At 38.8% G+C, this 22,643-nt stretch overlaps 1 protein-coding gene and 1 pseudogene across 4 annotated transcripts in view; one reads left to right on the top strand and one right to left on the bottom strand.

Moving 5' to 3' along the window:
- Positions 1-22,520, top strand: part of LOC144635787 (uncharacterized) — a 43,242-nt pseudogene extending 20,722 nt beyond the window's left edge. The window contains exons 9-11 of the transcript XR_013567417.1: positions 20,535-20,746; positions 21,124-21,684; positions 22,335-22,520. The product of XR_013567417.1 is annotated as an uncharacterized LOC144635787 (transcript). The remainder of the gene's footprint in view (positions 1-20,534; positions 20,747-21,123; positions 21,685-22,334) is intronic.
- LOC144635844 (collagen alpha-1(XXII) chain-like) lies at positions 5,886-18,992 on the bottom strand. Of its 3 annotated transcripts, XM_078494964.1 has the most exons (5): positions 18,824-18,992; positions 18,147-18,206; positions 16,202-16,370; positions 14,620-15,298; positions 6,687-6,875 (listed from the first exon to the last, which is right to left on the bottom strand). In XM_078494964.1, exons 3-5 carry the CDS (start codon positions 16,305-16,307, stop codon positions 6,830-6,832), a joined length of 831 nt encoding a protein of 276 aa, XP_078351090.1. In that variant the 5' UTR covers positions 16,308-16,370; positions 18,147-18,206; positions 18,824-18,992; the 3' UTR covers positions 6,687-6,829. The 3 variants fall into 3 exon arrangements, with proteins under 3 accessions (XP_078351092.1, XP_078351090.1, XP_078351091.1); XM_078494965.1 differs by lacking the exons at positions 18,147-18,206; positions 18,824-18,992 and having other exon boundaries at positions 16,202-16,594; XM_078494966.1 differs by lacking the exons at positions 14,620-15,298; positions 16,202-16,370; positions 18,147-18,206; positions 18,824-18,992 and adding an exon at positions 8,114-8,215 and having other exon boundaries at positions 5,886-6,875.
- Positions 22,521-22,643: the final 123 nt, after the last annotated feature.

Below are 22,643 nucleotides of genomic sequence, written 5' to 3'. Positions count from 1 at the left end.
CTCACCTGAGGTAGAAAAACAACCAGCCTTTTTTATCGAGAAGTTACTTTGCTGTATCTCGAAAACGCCACATCTGATAGAACTAAGCTTTCCAAAATGCTTTAAGTAAGAAGTTTCTATTGCCCCTCTGGACCCCAAACCTCGTTGCTTCCGCTAAACTAACCACCATTCCAGTTCCAGAATTCTAGTCAAAGGTTGTTTCTAGAGCTCGACTGAGCTAGAATGCAAGCAGTCGTCTATTTGGAGACTCAAATTGAGGACGCAAACACTAAGTGAACGCATAGATCTACAGCTTAAACAGACGCGATCCGAGTGAGCTGCGACATTTTCCAGTGGACTTGTAAGAAGCATGTTTAATACTGAATTTCGCAAAGCCGGTGCGCATTTTGATGACAAGTGCGTGACTTGCGCTCAGTAGTCGGAAGACTGTTCGCAGGCTAGTGGAAATACTGCTGGCAAACTCTTATGCTATAGCTGCAATATTTCCCCCCCCTCACAAAAAACTCTCTGCTTGTCATTCTCAGGTTTCTGTTCGGCCTCCTGTTGTTTCTTCAGTTATCATGCAGGGCTAAGTGACCATTCCTTTCAGCCCAGGACGCAGGACGTGTTCATCGGGGCTTCAGTTACGGTAGAGCGCGTAGAGCGCGATACGCGAGCGGAACAGCGTGATGCACGATATACGAGCGCAAAGCGTTCACTACCGCCTTTTGCTCCTCCCCTTCCCCCTCCTCCTCCCCCTTTTATTTGAGCTCAGTTGAGCCTGCAAAGCTTGACGTTAACAGCTTTTAAAAAGATTAGAGATTTTGTTGAAGTTGCGATGATACATTTTGCTGGTGGTGATATGTGCTTGAAAGGTTTAGGGTTGAGTTGCATTAATCAGCAATGTTTTTACAGATTTTATTACATTTTATTGTTGCTGATTAGTAAGTCTACTGGTTCAACTCTGACGAACAAATCAATATTGTTAACGCGGTTTCTAAAAATTTTAAGAAACATTTCCTACGAGAAGCAGCAAAGTTGATGCAGTAAAGATCTTCAAACTTTTTACGAAATTTGTGAGGTTTGCTGTGTAATTGACTTCAAGTGCCTAGTATAGTAGCCTTACCCCTTGCTGTGACTAAATTTAGAACTGTTTGTTTTCTGTTTCTTTCCCCTCACTTTGGATGGTAATTGAATATTAAAACAATTAATGCAGAGTATGAATGGAACTCGAAGATAGAAAGCAAACCACTTAGCTCCTTATGACCTGAGTCATTAAGACAGTCATACTACGATTAGGTACGAAAAAAAGTAACAAGCCATCAGCTATGTATTACTAGTGAAAATTGAGGTCCCATTTGGTAACTAAACCAAACACCCCTTGTGTAGATACAGTGAAATGTTAGAATAGTACGGTCGTTCGTATTCTGATTTTATTATTATCGGTTATTAAACATCTGATTTTATTTTTCTTTGACATTCTTGTTATACTTTTTTCGTAGTGTATTGTGTGAGTGGTTGCGTTAATGCGCACATCAATTCACCAGAATAGCTCAGTTCATCCATTTGCGCTCCGTCAGTTTTCTGCCTTAACTTCGTTTTGGTGTATAAGATGTTAGGCATGAATTCATATTGAGTCAAATATTTAAACTATCGCCGTAGCAAAGATGTGGATCGATCGAGTAGTGATGTTGATCGATGGTTGTTATCCCTTGCTGTTTGACACGGTGATGACGTTCTTCCATGTTAAAAAGTCGGTACCAGGTTAAAAAAATCAGGGACGAGAAATTATGTAGTCTGCTTTCTATAATTCGTCTCGCTGTTTAGGAACACTAATTAGTAACCTTTTGGCTTTGCTTGTCGCGGTACAAGACTACTAACACAGTAGCTGAAATTTAGCAGTCATGCCTTAATTATCCTACTGGAATGAGTGGGAAAATGTTTCTAAATAAGGGTTTAAACAGAATACCTACCAAAATCGCACTCATATCGTTTGTTTTATCAGTTTTCTGCTAATTGCTATGTCTGATTCCGCGGCCCTACAGAACCGCCCGTTCTTCAGACTATTAATCGGTCACTTTGCCAACCCGCCAGTCAATAAGGTCTGCAAAACCAGATGATTTGAGCAGGCCTTACCTGATCTTGAGGATATCCTAAGATACCATTTTCACCTTAGATTTACCATCAACTCGATGTTGATACAGTATAGAAGAAAATTAAACCCCAGAAAAGGTGCTTGCTAGAATTTATTTGAATGTGCGACAAGTGTATTCACCAATATGGTAACCAAATGTGTTTTGTCGTTTGCCAAAATCGTAGCTTAAGACTTATCCCCGCATTTTGCCCGCAAGGCACTATCTTATTACGAGGTTCGAAATAGTACAGGAAAGTCTTTCCAATTATTTTTTTTGTTATGTAAGTCAGATAAGTCACTGCTTTGATGTATTTTATCAACATTTCGTCTGTTTTCTTCACAACTAAAGCTGGTAATCGTATGTAATTGCCAAAACATGGTGTTTCGTGTCTTTGTTTATCGCACAATTTTGCGGCGCACAGCAGAGATTATTTTTCAACTTCTTTTCATACCTACAATAATCCTATAATTTTCCAACCAATATATATAAGCCTTGTTTACAGGTGTTTAATTAATATATGTCAGGAGCCGAAAAATTAAACCAGACAAACCAGAAATGTCAGTTTTTTAATTGTTGAGTGTCACATTTACCGTTTGTTAACCTTTGAAAATTCCTTTACAATTTGTCTGCGGATAATAGCAAACTAACTCGTCGGTCTTGTCGACTTGAAAGCAAACCACCTTTATTGATGAAAGATTTTGCGATTGATCTACAATGTGTTGTAAACATGGGTGTCAGAGATTTTTCTCGCTCTTTCGTGTTGTGAAGAAACTCAGAAAACTCGAGATTGAAAAACCTCTGGCTCCCATATCGCCAGTTCTGCAAGGCACGTTAGAAAAATACCCACACTAATAAAGCATTGAATAATAATTAAGGCAAACGCACTAAGAAATTCTCGTTGCTTGTTCAGTAGCATTTGCTTTTCAAATGCTATTCCCAAATAACCTGTTTTGCCTGAAGAACATCTGTATTAGCAATACTCCTTTATTATTTTTTTAACGATATTTGAACAATGTGCCAAGCTAAGTGACAAATGAAGTCAGGTTTTGTGTTGTACAAAATTACCTACCTACCTAAAAAATTAAGGCCAAATGTTTTAAGATTCGCCATCCGTTAAAAGAAGGCACTGGCTTGTCGGACTCTACGATCGAAAACAGAGTACATAGAAATGTCATAATTCATCGAATTGAACCTGCTGCAACAGCTTTTTCTTGCACTCTCCAGCACTTTAACACAAAATCACTGGCAATGAACGTAATCTGTGTTACTGTTTTGAGCAACGCAAAAGCGCGTCTGACGATTTGCTTCAATTACAGACAACGATTACCTTGAACCTTGCTGTAAGCTATCAAATGTAATGAAAAGAGCAGTGTCTGAAAATACCATTATGTCAGCTCTAAAATACACTTATAATATTTTAATACCCATTTTTTTTTGGGGGGGGGGAGGGGGTGGGGTGGATGGGAGAGGTTTTATCGTTAACCAATTGTCAGGCGGTGGGGCTTATTTACGGAAGAAAGGGAAGATATTGTGGCTTTATGCTGTATTGCCGCTTAGTTAGACTCCGCAATCAAACAAGAATTTTCACGTAACCTCTTGAATTTCGATGCCGAGTACCGATTGGTAAAGCAATAGCTATATCCCTTTTATTTCCGTTCGCGGTCGTTTTCCGGTAAATTCTTATTTGGAAATCGTTCAATTATTTCCGCACGCGAAGTGTCTACACCAGAAATCCTAACTTGCCATTAAGCCCAGCATTTTTTGTCCTCACTTTCTCCGGTGAGAGATCTTATTCTAGAGAAACTTAAACAAGTTACTGAGTGTTTTCCATGACGATAGAACAACTTCGAATTTCTCAAAACTTAAACTAGCGTGCAAATGTTCAAAGAAGCTACGCCGGCTACCAAAAACCTTTCATTTTCTTTGCCAAAAATACTCATCGAGTCTACTTGAGAATTGAGGTGATAACAACTACAACATCCACCCTTGTGGAACCTAGACTTCTCTAGACCTTTACGGTTACATCTAAAGGTAAGTTTTTTTCATGTATCTTACTTCTAGCGACTTTTTTATTATACACTTTTTCTTTTTGAAATTTGCATCTTTTCCGAAAAGGCGTTCTGCTTCTAGCCTCCGGTAGTGAACTGTAATCAGTGTAATGATGTCAGTAATGATCAATGGTGTATTGAAAAGAGATAACACGGACCGCTGAGTGATGTCGAGTAACTTATGTGAAAAAATTTACGCGAACAAAATGGAACTTTATTATTCTAGCCCTTTCATTGTTGATGATTCGTGCATGGCTTTTCATTTCTTTAACGTTTTCAACACTGTTGTTGGCCTTGATGTAATTAGTCTTTGAAAATCTTTAGCGATGCTATTTGTTGAATATTCCATTTCGGTGTGCTTTAGTTTTGGGATTCGAAACAGGAAGCAGGTAACACTAGCTTGCAAAGATTTTCACAAATATTCTGACCTATAATTCACTTTCCTCATGCCGCAATATTTTGGCATGCCACATCTATTGTCGCACTCAGGCTGTGAAATAAAAATTGATGTTGCAGGGTGCCATTTTGTTTTGAATTTAGTCAGTCCCTAGTAGAAAGCACACTCTTCTTATACACGGGCGTATATGGGTTTGAAGCAGTTGGGTTTTGGATTCGAAAGCGGCATGATCTTGACAGGAATGTTATGCAGACCGCACGTATTCATTTATTTTATAATCCTGTTAGTTTCACATTGACCTTGTTGACTCTTCAAAACAATTCGAGAAAGAGAAGCAATGATGGCAAAAAGTAATTAAATTAGGTTATGCGATTTAACGCCCTTTTCAAGTGGTGCATCATGATATGGACTAAAAAAGATTAATAATGTTGAAACTGGATCTGTAATAGGGTACAGATTTTTGTAGAAAAAAATAACGGCTAAAAAATAGACTACGTGTTTTGGGTTGAGGTTTATAAAAGGGTTTGGAAAATCATTTATTTTTGATCTGAAATACAAGCAAAGGGTTTTTAAAAGACGCGTGGCCCTTGCAACCCTAACTGTCGGAATTTGAATTATCTACCAGGCACTTATCGAACCTTATTTTATTCCAGTGCCCAGAATACTAGAGTCCATTAAATTCAAGGCGTAGACGCATATGGCAGACTTATATTTGTAGCAAAAACAAACGTCGTTTAGTGAAAGCTATCAGCTGACAGTTTTTCTCGGTCAAACCAAAATGTAAGTTGGCGTTGCAGCAAAACAAAACTCGCACAAAATAGTGCTATCTGCGAACCACGAGTGGCGAAATGGAAGACAAGTAGCACGTTTACTTCACAGTGATAATGTTTATTATTACAACAATCTCCTTACAATCCTTACAATACCGCTGATGTTAAGTGCCTCTCGAGTCAGGTTACTCGAACTTTAATCGTTTTTGCCTGGACTACCGTTATCTACAACTAGAAGGCAAGATGTAAGCTGCAAAGCTTTACTTAACATTAGTAAAATACTAAAGTACCGTATTTTCTCAATTAAACGCCCCCGGCGTTTATTTCAAACTTGGCTCTGTGGATCCGGCGTTTATTTGAATGGTGCAGTTTATTTGAGCAAAATGTTTATTAAACAAGGGTTTTTAATCTTTATTTGTGACATGAACGTATCTTGGCATCAATTATAAAGCATATTACACCTCAAATAAATGCCTAAAAGGCTTACTTACCACTCTACCTTGGAGACCCGGCGTTTATTCGGGGCCCGGCGTTTAATCGAGAAAATACGGTATGTCAACTTTGAGGTCTTTTACACAGCAGTGTAACAACTCTTCTAAGCTTGTAATTCTACTGTAGCACTTGCTATTGTTTTGAGTGCTAGGGACATTGTTCCTGTTGTTTGTTCTGTTGTTCCCTTGAAGGATAGCGAGCCATTCATGTCAGACCTTACAAGAGCTGTTACCCAACATTTTATAAAGCGTTTTTACTATCAAAGAAAAAACCAAGCTTGTATGTCCGCTTAAACGAAAGCTTATATCTTGTACTTAGCAAGCGCAGCTATCTTTCACGATCTGACGTACCTAGTTCAGGATATCGTAAGCGGTACTGTACCTGTCCATAACCCATGGTAGTTGATGCTGCTGCATGTACTTCCATGGTGGAATAAGCCTGGCAATGTCCAGTAAGGACATGGCGCTTCTCACACGAAACAAATGTCTGTTGGTGCTGCTAGCAACACCAACCAACTCCTGAATACCAGGCATGTAATTCCCAACACCAATTACAAACATTTCCACGCCAAGGATTTTCAGTTCAAAAGCGCGGTACAAAGTCAGATGGATGTTCATGTTGGAACTACCATCAGTGAAGAGAAGAACACGTTTTTTGGCCCGTGGACGTATATTTGAGTGTTTGTTTTGAAACAGCTCTGTGCGGCATTTCAGGAATGCTTCCTGCGTGTTTGTCTTGTCACCAATAAAGCGTATTTTGGTGTGCAGATTGTGTTTAGCTGTCGCAGGGTCGGTGAAATTGAAGGCGACGGTTGCTTTGTCGGAGAACACGATTGCAGCATAATGCGTGTTCGGGCTTGCTTTATCGACGAGGCTCTCTAGCGCTTTGACGCCTTTGTAAAAGTCCCGTTTGCGAATGGAGTTGGAAGCGTCGAACACAAACACGACATCATACTCGGTCTGGTCGGCACTTCTCCGGTGTCGTCTCTTGGTCTGGATAAAAAATCGTTCAATTTTCTTGGCGGTGACACGTTCCTTTGGCACTCTTTGAAATCCTGTTAAAACAATTGTCGCGTTAGTTATGCTTTGTTTCGCCTAAAGCTCGAGCCAAACGAGTCGCCGAGAGTTGATGAAGTATGAGAGTTACGGACGATATTTTTCTTCAGCTCTCAGCGAGCGTGGGCCAAACAAGAAAAATCTCTGGACTATTTTCAAGAAAAACTGGAGCAGGTTCAAATTCGGTGAGGACGCACAACATTCGACCACTTTCTGCCGAGAGCGCATGCGAATTTGGGGCCGAACGAGATCGAGAGTGCGAGAGTTTGAAATGATGACAATTCTCCTCGTTTGGTCCAGGCTTAGAAAAGGATCTCAGATCTTGATATTCAATATTAGTCCTTACATTTAACTACAAATACAGTTAATCGTTCGTCGTTTTGGCAAGCTGACTTTACAGTGGGCTGTATTTTTTTCGCCGTCAATCTCACACGGGGCCAATGTTTACATATTCTACTAGACATGCAAAAATAGAGTAATTTTCAGACTTGGTATGGATTTCGTGCAGTGCGACCTTTATTCATGGATAGCTCATCACCTCACGTTTTGTAGACGCATAACTTACACACATAATTTAGGTTAAACAAGTTCTAAGTCAAATTGCTTTGAATAATAAGCACACGACAATTACGTATTCCACACTTGGAGCCGATTGTGTATTCCTACGTGCTCCCGCATTTTTTAACCTTTTAATTATACTAGGTTTCATGATGACTCAATTTCATCGTCTCCCAGTAGAACAGGCGTCCTTGAATTTTTCGTGATAACATTGGAAACTATTTTTTAAACTATAATTTAACGAGCTTAGTAAAGGTTTCCTTGCTGAGCGCCGGTGTTAAGCGTCGCGTGTGTGTTCGATTCCGGTAAATCACCTTGGCATTATTTTATGTTGGGTCAACTAAAGTAATCACTGCATCATGTTGTTTCTAAATGGTTCGGCAATGAATAGAGAGCGTGGTTCTCTGCATGCTTATTAAGGTGGTCTATATTTCTTTGCTAATTATAGGCATGTTAAGCAATTTTAGCAACATACAAAAAGGGTGCAGTTGCACTGTGGCATAAAACGGAAGTTGTCTTCACTTCAAAAGCAAAAAAAAACGAACGAGTGTATATTAACAGTATTAATGATGCTTGTTACTGAAGAATGCTACAACTTAACCTGCGATCAGGCTTTTTTTTCGCGGACCCTTCCGCCGTGAGAAAAATAACGCCTGATCACAGGTTAGCTACAACTCACTTGACTGATGAGAAATTCTGCTTTTCTTTGTCCTCTCCCACACAAAGCAGTGTGAAAACATAACCAGAAGGAGAACCAAAAACATTTTAAGTGCTAGCATCTTATCTGAAATTACCTTAGTACCTACGTAAAAAAACTCCGCTCTGCTCGAATCGTAAACTTCGTACCAAGAAGTTCCCGGGCCCTTTTAGCGCTCGCCTGAATTTCAAATAATGTTTTTCGGGAATTATCCTTGTTTTTATCTTCATAGATAGGTGTTAACAGATTAATATAACTCAATGAAAGTGCCTTTAGTTTGGTTTATATTTCACGCCCTTCGGTGTTGAAAAGTAATTTGCGGTTAGGTCTAGAAACTCCCGGTTCACTCTTTGAATTTGTCATCTTTCGGAAATATCCACGGTCTTTGACAGTAGAATAGACCATACAATGAAGTTATTTGCCCGTTTTGTTTATTTTTTGTTTGGTAAAAAGACGCGATTCCGCTTAATTAAAGAATGGCGTAGCATCCGCAACAAACGAGTTTTGGTGCTCATGGTATTTTCCATAGATATGTTGATTGTTTCCAACGATGAAGACTACTATTTACGTCCGTTTTTTGAACTAGGATATTACAACTATAATGCCCTGAAGATAGACTTAGTAGTGTTTTGAAAGCGCTACCGAAGCAAGTTTAACGAACTTTGTTGATAGCCACCAACTCGGGTTTGCTTCACCTCACACTGATGCATTCAAAAATACGCATATTGCAGTTATCACTTATGCATTCTAAAACTATTGTTAAAAACTACATAAATGTATCGTTGTTGTATGTGTGTATATATTTGCGTAAAGCTACCAAATGGACAGTTGCTTATGCAGTCGATCTGTTGCTTAAAAGAGAATATTCTACCTCCTAATGAGGTGGTTTTCGATCCTTCGGGAATACCACCCCAAAGCCGGATTTTCTGCTCTTTCGTGACGACAAACTTTTTTGTGTGTGTTTCAAACATCCCACTAAAGGGATTGTATCAGTTGTGTTTCGAATTCTTAACTTAGTAATATCTCATTTGTTCATATTTTCTTATCCCTATTGTTATATATTACTGATAGAACTGGCCGAAACCTTATACTAGAAAGTGGCATTTAACATACAGAATTTAAAATCAATTGTCATTAAAGAAAACTGGATTACTATCAATTTTTTTAGGTGAAGCTAGGAAGTGGACTATTTCTCATTTTCGAATCACAGTTTCAGTTGAGTTTATGACATTTGTGAAGAACAGGTGCTTGGCATTATTCTTAGTTTTCATCAGCTGCGGTAGCCAGTACTTTCATACGTTAGCCGTTAAGTTTAAACACGAATTTTTTGGGTGCCTACATGTATCATATCACACGCAATCTTTTTTCAACATTCTTCAAGTCTCTTCTCTACTGACTAAGCGTTGCTAATTACAATTTCTCCTGCAAATGAGGCATTCGTCAAAATGGAATTAATTTGCGTTAACCTAAGTACTTTAACATGATTAAATTAACTTCACTTTCGTGTGGGGTATGTTAATTAAAATACTTGTTTCCGATTGAGGAAGTTAAATACACACCCGTAAGAATGTGTGAACCAAAGGAAAGAAGTTTGTTGTTTCCTTGTATTGCCTTCTCTTGAATGGCCGGCGGTCTCGTGCTGTTTATGTAGTGAACTGTAAGTGATCTGAGAATAGCGCTGACAAATAGCTTTAAACCGCGAATGACTGACGAAAAGGCTGCATTTTCTAGATAATCCCTTTCCTGTTGTTATCAGAAGCACTTTTGTGTTTTAATAATTTAGTAAGGGTATTTCGAGTGTCCCTTCCACGAAAGGTGATCAAAAGGTGCTATCTGATTTTGTGCTTTGGGACGAATTTCTGCGTAAGTGTAATTTGTCTTGTTAAACGTTTATGATGGCGCTAGGGGGGCAGTTTGCAGCTTTAGCCCTCAAATTGTAAAATAATTGATGTCGCCCTGCGCTATTTTAGTTAATCAATTAATCGCTTTTTCATATGTCCAGAGAACAATAAATTCACCACTTTGTATTTGATAACTATCACTTGTGAGCACTAAAAGGAGACCTACAGTCTGAATGCGCACCCTTTTGTGTTTGTCAATGTTTATGTCCGAAATAAAACTTGATGATATGATGAATTTCACTTTATTATGCTAAAAAAACGTGCACGACGTGACATGATTTCAGTCACTTATATTTAATTACCTCTTGAACTCTACAAACAAGGCTCTTGAGGATTTTTTTTAAAGTGAAGGACTTTCTCGATGGTTTTCAATTTCATTTCGCATCCGAGCACACATTCCAGACCCCCTTGGTGGGAGGTCGTGTACACTCTATCACGTAAAAAAGGATGATTTCTTTTGTCTATTAATTTTTTGGTGTTAGAAAACGCTATTTCATTAAGGAAAAGCAGATGTTTTGTGGCATAAAACGGCTCAAATTCTAGCACGATTTTAGGTTCGATGGAAAAACTGTACTTAGTTTTAAGTTTTTTATATTCCACTTCTTCCGGTACTTAAATCAGTCGTTACTTGGTAAAAAAAAAAATTCGTTTCGGTACAGACGCTGAAAATTATATCCTTTTTCGAATATAATTGCCTCCTTTTCGGTTAAGAACGAAAAAACCTAGAGATTCAAGGAAACTGCATTCCCAACCAATTGTGAGAGGGTTTATTTGCTTAATCTGTAACAGATTGTGGAAGGTATGCCGTAATTTCTAGACCAAAACTTCAAAGGTATTTTCTTTCAACACTAACTTAAAAAGCATGAAATATAAACCATGGAAAGTTATATGTGTAGCCTGCAAGTGGCACACTTGTTTGGGCTACACAAACAGCAAAGACGTCTGTCAACATGTGAGTCACTATGTGTTTTGCATGACAATCTGCTAAATACACTCACGGGTTTCAGGCGTAACCTACAAAGGGGGGATAGAATTTCGTCTTCCGTGTATTCAGGGGTATGGTTTCAAGCTAGCGGTTTTTCTTTATGGCCATAACTAAACCAGTTTGTTGACCATTTAGATAAAAGTAAACCAGTGTGCATTGTTTGTATTTGTATCAGGAACAACACTGCTGTATTAACATCCACAAGTTGAATACTATGTTAGTACACGTGACTTTTCAACTTCTCGTGATATAACTAACCGGTGCAATTAGACTGCACGGCGAGGGGTAAACCCGTGAGAAACTTGCCTTTGTGCAGACGCCTCCCATTTCCTCACGCGTGCAACAAAGGAAATTCAGTTGAATCCCGATAACTCGAAACCTCAACAACTCGAACCTCCCGCTACCTATTTCCATTTCCTTTGATGGTTCGAGTTATCGGGATTCAACTGTAGGAGAAGTCTTCGTGCAGGCTAGCGAAAAACGTCCGTCACGAGAAACAGACCAGCAGATCACGGGCTGAAAAGGTTCTTGTTGATATTTTTTTTTTTTTTTGCAAATATACGTTGATTATCTCTATTAAAATGGTTGCTGACCGATTTTATTCCAATGAAGACAGTTGCGTGTGAATTTTGTGTGACGTGACGTGAGTAAGACGTAAAGTTTTGTGTGGGTGGGTTACACATGTATTATTTTGCGGCAGTGTTTCCTATAATAGTTTCCATCACAGCATGTTAGACACAGGACTTGACACGTGGGTTTATGATCAAACAAATGTTTATAGTTTGATCGATTGTGGTATTTTATCGCATTGTGATGTCAATTTTTCTGCAGGTTACCAACCGGATTCAATTTGTTGCCCCCTTTTCATGGAAGTTAGGTTAACTCAGTTTCTTTATTATTGAGTAGCGTTCTCTTTGGGATATCTCAGCAAGGGGTGAAAAACACATTGTCGCCTTGTTAACAAGTAAAAACCTTTCAACTCCCCATAACACACAACAGTTAGATAAGAGTGGGTGTATATAAAGTGTACACAGTTGGATATGCCCATTTAAAATTAGAGAAATACTGTGTAAGATTACGACTGCATGCAGTTTTTGTGCCGTTAGTTGACCATGCCGTATGGCAAAAATACATTCTTGCACGAGACGCGGTGAGTTTCGATCTTTCAGGAAAACGCGATCTACCGGTCAAAAAATTTAGAAAAAAAATTTATAAAGTGCAATGGAGAATTTTCACAACGTGGTGCTCGTTTTAACAAGTTAAATGCACACATGCGTCAAATTATGAAACAAACATTTCTGATGAACACAACACACCGGTAGTTAAGAATCTCAACTAGCAGTAGAAGGCTACCAGTTGTGTTTTTACTAGCCGTGTTCATGGAGGAGCTGAACTCGGGACTCCAAGAACGAATCCTGCTTTATATTGTTTTTCTTTTTGACGGATTTATGTACGTCAGCACGACGCACAAAGTAGATACTGTTAGCCAGCTTTTGTTTCTATATCAATTATCCACTTAACGAAAAGTGAATCACTTTTAATGGAATACACCTATGCTTTAAGTTCAACGATTTCAGAATAACCTGGTACTACTACAGACTTACTTTTTCAGTAATAACTCAGTTTCACTCTACTGTCGTTTCTTGAACTCACCAAAATTACTTGAAAACGAAACGAAGGTTATCCATATAACAACTTGGCCAAGCGTTCAATTTCAGGTATTTGATGTATTCGTTTTTAAAGAGTTCCGAAGAGCTAACAGGGTATTGCCTTACATGCTTCGGGTGCTTCTGTTTTTGTTATGATCACGTACAGCGTAGTTATATGACTACGAGCATTCCCTCTTTTGTTTAGTCCGTCGAGCATGTGAGACGAAAAAAAGTGCGTGTAGAAAAATTGGCCTGGGAAATCGCGGGGCGACATGCTCGCCCCAGATTACTCACGGTCATTTTCCACTGGCACTCTTTTTCGCTCTACGGACTAAGAAGAAAGAGGACTGCTCATAGTCTACTGCGCTGTAATTGACGAAACGGTATTCGAGAAAAAAATTAAGTGTTTTTTTAGCCTCTCTGTGAAAAAAAAGGTACACAAAGAGTGCATGTGTCTATAGCTGCATTATTTGTATGAAGGTGTACAGAGAGCGCAATAGAGATTATGTAGAACGCAATTTTGAAGGGAAAAATGAAATGAGACTATTGAGACTACAGCACGCTGTTTCAAACGTCATTGGAAACTCCCTACCGACTTATAAACGCTCCACGGTGTGTCAAATTCTGATAGTTTGTGCGAAGCCTTTTCGTCTCGCCATATAACTAATCCCAAGATAATGGGGACACTTCTGATGTTTCTGATCGTTTATCAATATGTTACAGTAACAATTACTTATGTTTATTAAAATACTGGTTATATTACATTACACTTAATCTCGTTTTAAATGTATATTCCGATGTACTTAGGTTTGCTCATTAACGATCATTTTAACCTTACACTGAAAATTACTAACGAGCATTACTGCTACGTTGACATACATAAACGTATCTGTCTCTATTACGCCAAAATACCTAAGATCGTTTATCGTGCAAAATTTTTCCACGGTGTATCAATGTTTGATAGTTTTGTGCGAAGCCTTTTTGTCTCGCCACTATAACATAACAATATAAAGATGACACTTCTGATAGTTTATCAATATGTTACAGTAACATTACTTATTTTACTAAAATACTAATAATATTACATTACATTAATCTCGTTTTAAATGTAATTCCGTGTACTTAGGTTTGCTCAAATGATTTTACCTTACACCGAAAAACTAACGAGCATTACTGCCACGTTGACAAACATAAACGTATCTCCCCGATTATGCCAAAATACCTAAGATCGTTTATCATGCAAAATTTTGCTCGGTTCTGATAGCTTTAGCTCGGTCCATAAATCAGATTTACATGAGGAGAAGCACGTTTTGAAATAAATTGCTCTTTTCTCTTAATACTGCACCGTTTACAATGTGATTACTATGCGGAGTAACCACAAATCAGATTAGTTAGCGGTGGGCTCTAAGAAAATCTCAGTGGAATACAGCACAATAAAATACTTTTAAGTAACGATCGCCAGGTCAACAACATCAAAATAATATTAAAAATACGTGCTCTCTACCCAGCTGAAACTGAACTTAACATTTAGTCACGTGACTTCGGCTTGGCGAATCATATCGTTGGTCTTTATCTCCGCACAAACCACTGTTAATTTGTTGCTTAATACGAGTTTTTTTACAATTTACAGTCAAACTTGGTCCCTAGCTCGGTGCATGCGTCCAACAACTATATTTACTTCTTCACAGAAACCTGTCAGCTGCGCTTTAACTAGCACATGTGCTACTTTCGAATTCGTTTATAACTGTGTCCAGCCATTTTGATGGCACGCTGTGGGCAGGTTATATTATATAAAGTGTACTCAGTTCAACCGTCATCTAGCTAAAAGATCAGCTGAAACAAGGCGAAACACTCACACCTCGTTATTCTCACTTTGTACACAAAGGCAAAAAAGAGCAGATGTCTTTCAGGACGTGCCCAGATTAGTTGTTTATATCGTAACCGTAACTGTACCTGTCCATGACCCAGGGGAGCTGGTACTGATGCACGTATTTCCAGTCTGGTATAAGCCGAACAATTTCCAGTAAGGACATGACGTCCCTCACACGAAACAAATGTCTGTCCGTACTGCTAGCTATACCAACCAACTCCTGTATACCAGGCATGTAATTCCCAACACCAATCACAAACATTTCCACGCCAAGGATTTTCAGTTCAAAAGCGCGGTACAAAGTCAGATGGATGTTCACATTGGAACTACCATCCGCGAGGAGAAGAACGCGTTTTTTGGCCCGTAGACGTAAATTTGAGTTTTTGTTGCGAAACAGCTCTGTGCGGCATATTTTTAAAGCTTGCTCTGTGTTTGTCTTGTCACCAATAAAGCGTACTTTGTTATGCAGATTGTGTTTAGCTGTTTTGCGATCGGTAAAATTGAAGGCGACTGCTGCTTTATCTGAGAATGTGATGGCAGCAAAATGGGTGTTCTCCTGAGCCCTCTCTATTAAATGCTGCATTGCCTTGACGCCCTTGTAAAAGTCTCGTTCGCGAATGGAATTGGATGCATCAAACACAAACACCACGTCATAATTTGGTGTTTCGTGATTGGTTGATCTTTTGTGACGACCACGTTGACCGAGAAAAAACCTTTCAATTTTTCTCGCTGTCACAGCGCGTGAAGGTACCTTTTGAAAGCCTGTCCGAGAAATGACAAAACTTTTAAATACCTTGCAAAGCGATAACTTCTAATCATATAAAGTGAGGTGTTTTTTAACTTGTCTGTGACTTGTCGCTTTAAATGACTTTCGGGTTGTTTTTGCTTCACTTTTCGCTAATTTGCTTTAAGGTTACAGTTGATCTTGAAATAACAAAACTTAAATTACTATACAAACTTGCTGTAATTTGCAGCATGCAGATACTCTTTTCCGATATTGTTAATATGAATGACACTGCTCTAAAGAAAATCAACTTTTCTAATCTTGTTCACAGTTTTTCTTAATTATCTGGTGAATCTCTCGGCTCAAACTGACAATTAGCCTGAAGTAAATTTGAAATAAGTACCACTTGGGCAACAAAGACATTGCAAAACGGAGACAAAACATTCCGACTCTACGAACTAAAACCAAAGCTGGAATGCTTTGTTTTTAAGCAGCTTTGAGATTGGTTGACATGGTTGTCTAAATGGCCTGCGTACACAAGTAAGCGCGGTAATTGCTTCTTTTTTTTTTTTCTAGAATGGCCTCGGTATGCACCGTATTATGACTATTAATTTCTGCTAATGTATCTATTTTTTTAATTAAACAAAAGATGGGAAATAAAATTTCATGTTTTTTACTTTACTTCTCGTCGCAGCCTTTGGTGTTGCAGATTTTTAGTTACAAAAAGCAGGACTAGGTGTGAGCCGTTTGGACTTCGAAAAGAACAAAAGTCTATATAAAATCTTCGACTTATATTGAGTGAAATGTGTTTTTCAAGAAACAGCAGTTCAAATGTTGTCTCAAATTATTTTCTCTTGTGCAGCTATGACGTTAGCTGAAAAGTACAACGAAAAGAAGCATGTCAGTGGCAAATGTAACTGAAAGTCAATATAAAAACTTACGATCTTGATAGTTGTGTTGTCCCGTGTCATGCCGTTCCCATATGAAGCCCGAGATAACTTGACAAAACGAATAGAATAGGATGCAATGAATAAACCAGGATGCCATTCTCCCGTGTAAACTTGAGCAATCAGAAGCACCGTAGCTCGTTGAAAAGCCTTCTCTCGTAACCTGCAACCCGTACCAAAAACGAGTTAGCAAGTCTTTCCAGTAAAGGTGGTCAGTTTAAAACTGAAGCGTTTTACGCTGTGCGCGCGACCCTCAGGGTTTGCTGTTCTTTGGCAATAATCAGTTTTCTTCTTGTGACCCTTGATAGCGTCCTTGCACCGAAAAGGATAAAAATATTTATTCAAATGTCAAAAGGCTAAAATAACGCATCAAAACCACATGTAAAAAGCCGCAACTAATGTTTTCCATCTGATTTGGGGCTGATTAAAAGACCCATTCTTTTGATAAGTACAACTGAAAAAATCGCCAGTTGCTTCATTCTCTTCTTATCGTTATATTCTCTTTCCTTTTTGTCTTCAGTTTCTGACATGGAAGGTCGTGTTTTTTTCTTTGTTTAGAATTGAAAAACGTTATTTGCTTTAGGCAGACTAGCTCATTAAGGATGTTTGTTCACATTTTGGAAGAGAAAGAAACTAACTAATTTGTTCAAGCTACAGTTTCATGGAAAGTTCGAGAAAAGCCACATGGCTTGTGCACCGGATCTTGTCTAATATTTCTTTCTGTTTGATTAAATAACAGAAGTAATTTAAAGTTGAACGAGGATCCGATACTGTTAATTGAAATTTAAATTGAGTTGCCTGCATATCATCAAACGATGGGAAACCCGTGTTCTTCATCGTGCTGATAACAAGAAGTGCTCCCCTCTTCAACGATAAGATCTTGAAGAGATTGCTGAAATTTAGTGATAAGAAAATCAAATACTGAATTTGTCCAAAAAAGATTTTCAGTGAACAGAGAAAGACAGTAACCGAACACCAGTTTTCAGTTGCGGCAGTTGTCGCCCTTCATAGCGCATAAAACAAATTGAGCTATTTACTTCTACTTCTGTTAATTAAATGTAACTCCGCGTTGTTTTACTAATGCACCAGGCGAAAAGGTTTATTTATCAACATGCAAATCCTGACTGTGTAATATGTGCAAGACGGCGCATGGGGCAAATTGCACATCTAACCCGCACTAAAATTAGGTACGTAAATTTGTCACGAAAGGTAATTACTTCTTTATTTTGCCATTGAGTGTACATTAGGGGGTTTAATCTTGCCCTTTGCAATAGTTGGGATCATACAAAAGTTGCTTTTAAGCTATTAGACAAGCCCTAATACACGGCGTAAAATCCATTGGGAACAACGTTTGTATTGATTGTTAATAGGTTGTTGTCTGATGACACGCATAATTAAACATAAACAAAATCATCTTTCTACCGCCAGCGCCAAACAGAGGATTACGTCGAGTTTTGCTTCATCTTAGTGCGTCTTAAGAAACACAAAAGGTTGCCAACTGACGCAATTCACGTCTGGCCTTACTCATCCAGTGCTATAGTCACCAGAAACAAACCTAGATTCAGGGTTGATGTCCGGGGGAGGGGGGGGGAACTCTCATACAAAAGTGACGGGGGTGATAGACCTATCTTTTAGGAGTAACAACCCATGTTTGATACGGCTTTAGGTTACAGTTATTTATCCCTGTACGCTATTAAGCCAGATAGTAGTTACTGTTTTTTTTATTATTGGAGACTGATTTGAGCCACACCCACAAAAAGATTTTTTCCTAGCACCTTTTAGTGGCTCCATTCAAAATTCCGATGTTTACCCCCGTCACTTTTTTTTTCCCCCCCCCCCCCTCCTTGTAGGAAGGGGAGCGCGTAGGGCGAGTCAAGTTAAAATGTACAGCAATACTACACATTAAAACAGGAGATTTATTATCCAACGTTTTTCTTACCTGAAATCAAGACTTTGAACTGTGGTTTGCGTTCTCGCACGGTCAGAAGGAATAGGAATACTACAAAGAGTAAGAATAAGAAAAAGAGGATAAGAATTTTGAGGAGTACTTGGTTTGTGCTGGTTTCATGGCGAATTTGTGCTCTATTGAGTGGAGCAGTATAATAATAATAAGGGAGAGGGGAAAACCAGAAGCGTACAGCCCTCTCCAGCCAGCCACGCAGGCAACAGGGATGAAAAACTAGAGGTCATGAATCAGTCATTTACGGGACTCGATCATGCAGCCAAATTTGCCGCTTATGTCAGTGCTCTTTCACAAAGTTTGCTTCCCGCTGGGAAAATTTAGTGAACAAAACATTCCTTCTTACTACATGCCGGTCGACTTCAATATCTGTGATGTGGTAATGGAAGTTAAATGCTGCTGTTAAAAATATTATAAATAGTTTAATTCTTGATGGCTTGTTAATCGAGAACTTAACTTCTCTTTACACGTCATTCGACTTTAATTTGTTATGATGTAGTAATGGAAGTTAGAATTGCTGCTCTATTTTTCCGTCTTTGTTTTATTATTCTAATCGTTAAACAATAGTATTTTTGAATTGCTAAGAACTGCGTTTTCTTTCAATTTTTGGTGTTGTAAATATTAAAAGAACCTCCATACCATAAAATTCCACCTACCTTGTTATCAAAACGAAGTTATGGAACACACCAAAATCGCTGGAGACGTTTTTGTAGATTTGTGGCTAGTTTCACTGACCAACTACAGTTTACTGTGTCAATACAACTATTGTCTGCAGCATAACTATTGTATACAGCAACTGGAACGCTTAACAAACTCGGGAACAATCGAGAACTAAAAAGAATTTTAAATATATTTTTATAATGTGGCTAGACAAGTGGCTCCAGTCAACTTAGGGAAGCCCTATGTTTATTAAACCAGCAAACCTATGTTTTCCTAGCCTTGTAGCAGACAGTTGCTGTTTGCAGTTCGTAATAAATCTAATGGTAAAGCTGCCTCATGCTGAGAACAGAAGTAAATAAGTTCGTGGACTCTGTGTCTGTGTCTGTTTACAATAAATTTTATCCCCCACTTATTTTCCATCATGACTTGGGCACTCAAAAAAACAAAGTCTGAATTTCAGCCTTTCCTCGGGAGAAGGCAATCATTGGAGAAGGCTGAATTTCGCGCTATATGAAACTCAAAATAACGACAATTCGTATATATTGTTGGAATGTTGCACACGCTTGGTAACATGCAGATGTACCAGAAACTTTCTTTTCTTTCAAGGAACTTTATTCTTCTCCAGCTATATAAACTGACAACTTCTACTCTCAATGCAACTTCTACTTTCAATCTACAAACCTAAATACACATATATAGTTACAGGTAGATATCTAAATTGTAGACATGTTTGGGTTTTCGGACCGTTGGGACGTAGTGTTTGTCAAAAAGAAACAAACTCTACAAGCCAAAGTACACCCACGTGGACAATACGAACATAATAAACAATACATAAGAATCCCAATTTCTCGAACCCTCAGTTTCTCGAATCTCCCGATGACTCAAACCAAAAGTCGTTTCCGTTGGATTTGCTTCACTTAGTCGAACACGGTAATTTTTACGCCCAATATCTCGAACCAACTTTTTCCCTTGAAGTTTCGAGAAGTCGAGCCTCTGTATTATACGGAAATAATCGAAAAGAGAAGAAAGCCCGGCATAACTTTAGACTCTCGCGAAGGTCTCAGCCAATGTTGAGGTAAAATTTTCAATCGCGAACACCGTGGAAGTTAGTGTTGAAAGCTAAAACACCGACACTAAACGGGTAACAAAACTAAGAATCTAAACAAGATACGGGTGGGTTGGCTGACCTTAACTACTGAACCGGACAACCGCACAGCATCACAAGATCGATGCAAACAAGAACAATTTATTTGAATCAATTGAGAAAACAAGTAATTGACTATACAGTAAAAACCTGCAAGTACCTAATTTTTCCATTACACTCTAATAAGGGTGCAACACGATAAGGCTATTAGGTTCTTAATAGGTTCATATTTTCTGAGAAAAATTACATTGTGCTAATAAAATTTATAGGGGTATTCAGATTTTTCCTTGATGAAATTGCATACCATTTTATGTTTATTTTATTTGATTGCTCAATAATAATTTTACAATTTTCAACAATGGCATTTACATTGCAATTTTTTAATCAAAAATATTTTAGAAAATAAGAACCTGTTTCCAAATTTTAGGCTAAATAGGTTCTTATAAAAAGGTTCTTAAATGTAAGGTTCTTACTTGCGGGTTTTTACTGAAGTCATCTTCTCAACAGTACTTTCCATTTGATTCAATATTTTAAAGAAACCACGTTTACTTTTGTTTTTGCAGAGTCAATTGCTACTGTGTAGAATCGTTGAAGCTGCAATCTCAGGTGTCAGCAGTCGCTCTGCTTCTCCTCCACCATCTCCTCCAGCGCATGACTTGGAACTTGAGACTCAGTTTGAAACCGAGGCTCCATACGAACAAGATGATAAGGTGTCAGTCGCAAGTGAAGGCTCTAGCAGTACTCTAGGATCAACCCCGCCTAAGCTTGAGCTAAAGTAAGTAATGCGCGTCCATGATTTACCTACGTGTTTATTTTCTTCGTTTCTCATTTACGTTTCTCATTTATAAATAAGTTTTGTTGGAAATGAATCAATGTCGCGGTCGTCCAGTTTTGCACCGCAATGTCGCCCCGTATGTACACAACTGAAATTGCTAGCCTGTGTACAGCCGTCCCGCTCAACGATTTTTTATGCGAAGCAGGATGGCTGTACACAGGCTAGAAATTGCGCGCAATAGATTTTTATTTCGTTGATACCTCATGAAAATTCTACTTAATCTGAGGCTAAGGGACTTCAACAATAGAACTTCTAAGCTACTTCTAGTCATTCAGCTGACCTAGGCATGCAATTAACTCCAGCTTTTTTTTTTAAAGCAAACCCAACGAAGAAAATCGCAAAGCGACGCCAGATCCAACAGTTTCTTACGAGGATGATTTTGAAGATGACGTGCCGCTGACCCAAAGTGCTGCGTACCTCAAAATGATGAGCAGCGCCCACTCGGAGCCAGATGACGATCATGACATCAGTGATCTCCTGGGGAATTCTGGGCCACAAAAACAAGAAAGCGAGGCTGACGACGACGTCGAGAGGGAACTGGCACGAAGCATATCCCCACCGGTGACGTCACCTCGTCAGAGATCACCGAGCCATTCAAAAAGCGGGAAACAGAAACCAAAACTTTCTCTGTTTGAGACTGGGGCGGAAGGCAAAAGCTGAGAAAGAGTTAGTGGATAGCTGGGGAGGGTCCTCGCTGAAATCTATCAAATCTGACATTTCAGATTCCGAATCAATAGTGTCGCCACCATTGTCCCCAGATGGCGTTGTTGGATATACACCCACCGCTCTAGAACACAACGAGCAGAAAAATAAACAAGACAAGGAGAACGACAAGAGCGAACCCAAGTCCGCAAATGACTCCAAAGCTAAGCGAACAGGTAACGACCCTTTAAGCCCCGGGCTTATCATATGAAATAGGATTACATGACGTCCGATTTAGAAATAATTGGATTTAAAGAATTCCGATGATTATTACGGCCTCATCCAGTTTGGCAGCCCTTGGAATTCTTTGAATCCAATAATTTTTAAATTGGACAAGCTCACTGGACCTCATGCTGTCCGATTTGCGGAAGTATTTGAATGAATGGGATTTTTGTGTAGCAATGTTGTTTTGTTGCCAAACATTTCTTTTATTTATCTAGAGAATTTGGCTAGCTCTTGGGAATAGAATACATTGAAAGCATTTTTTCTCCCATTTTGAGGTTTTCACCTCAAAACGTGCCTTTTGAAACACCCACAGAATGGCAACTCACTATGGGAAAATAACATCACTGATCAAGTTTGAGTAACACATAGACTTGTAAGAAAGCGCGTTTACAGTTTCTCGTGCGTTTACATTTCCCACCCGGTCACTGCAATATGTTTAGTGATCTCATTACCAAAAATTACTGTGACTCAGACAGGTTCATCTGCTTTGTACCTTTAGATCAACACTGATTTCTGTTTTGCTTTGTAGATTTTTGTGGCTCAGGCTGGTTTATCTGCTTTGTACTTTTAGATCAACGCCGATTTCTGTTTTTCTTTGTAGATTTTTGGAATGCTTCTGACACGGAATCGGAAGTTGATCTACAGCTGAGTACCGGGGGCATGGATCAGGAGGATGACGACTTTGATTTTTACGGTTAAATCACAGGCTAGAGTCATCTACCAGAAACATTCGTCGGGTGATTTTCTGTTATCAGACAGTGCTGTGTTGTCCAAATACATACAAAGAAAACTGGGCGTGATATTACCAGAGTGTCAATACAGTAGAATCTGTCTTGTGGTAACTGCTATTTCGGCCACCTTAAAGAAACACAGTTCACACAATATAGTATATATCCGCGTTCACTGAGGC

The sequence above is a fragment of the Oculina patagonica genome, chromosome 13, assembly GCF_052425735.1.
Source record: "Oculina patagonica isolate OP01 chromosome 13, crgOcupat, whole genome shotgun sequence".
Lineage (NCBI taxonomy): Eukaryota > Metazoa > Cnidaria > Anthozoa > Scleractinia > Oculinidae > Oculina > Oculina patagonica.
This window is presented reverse-complemented; position numbering and strand designations above follow the sequence as displayed.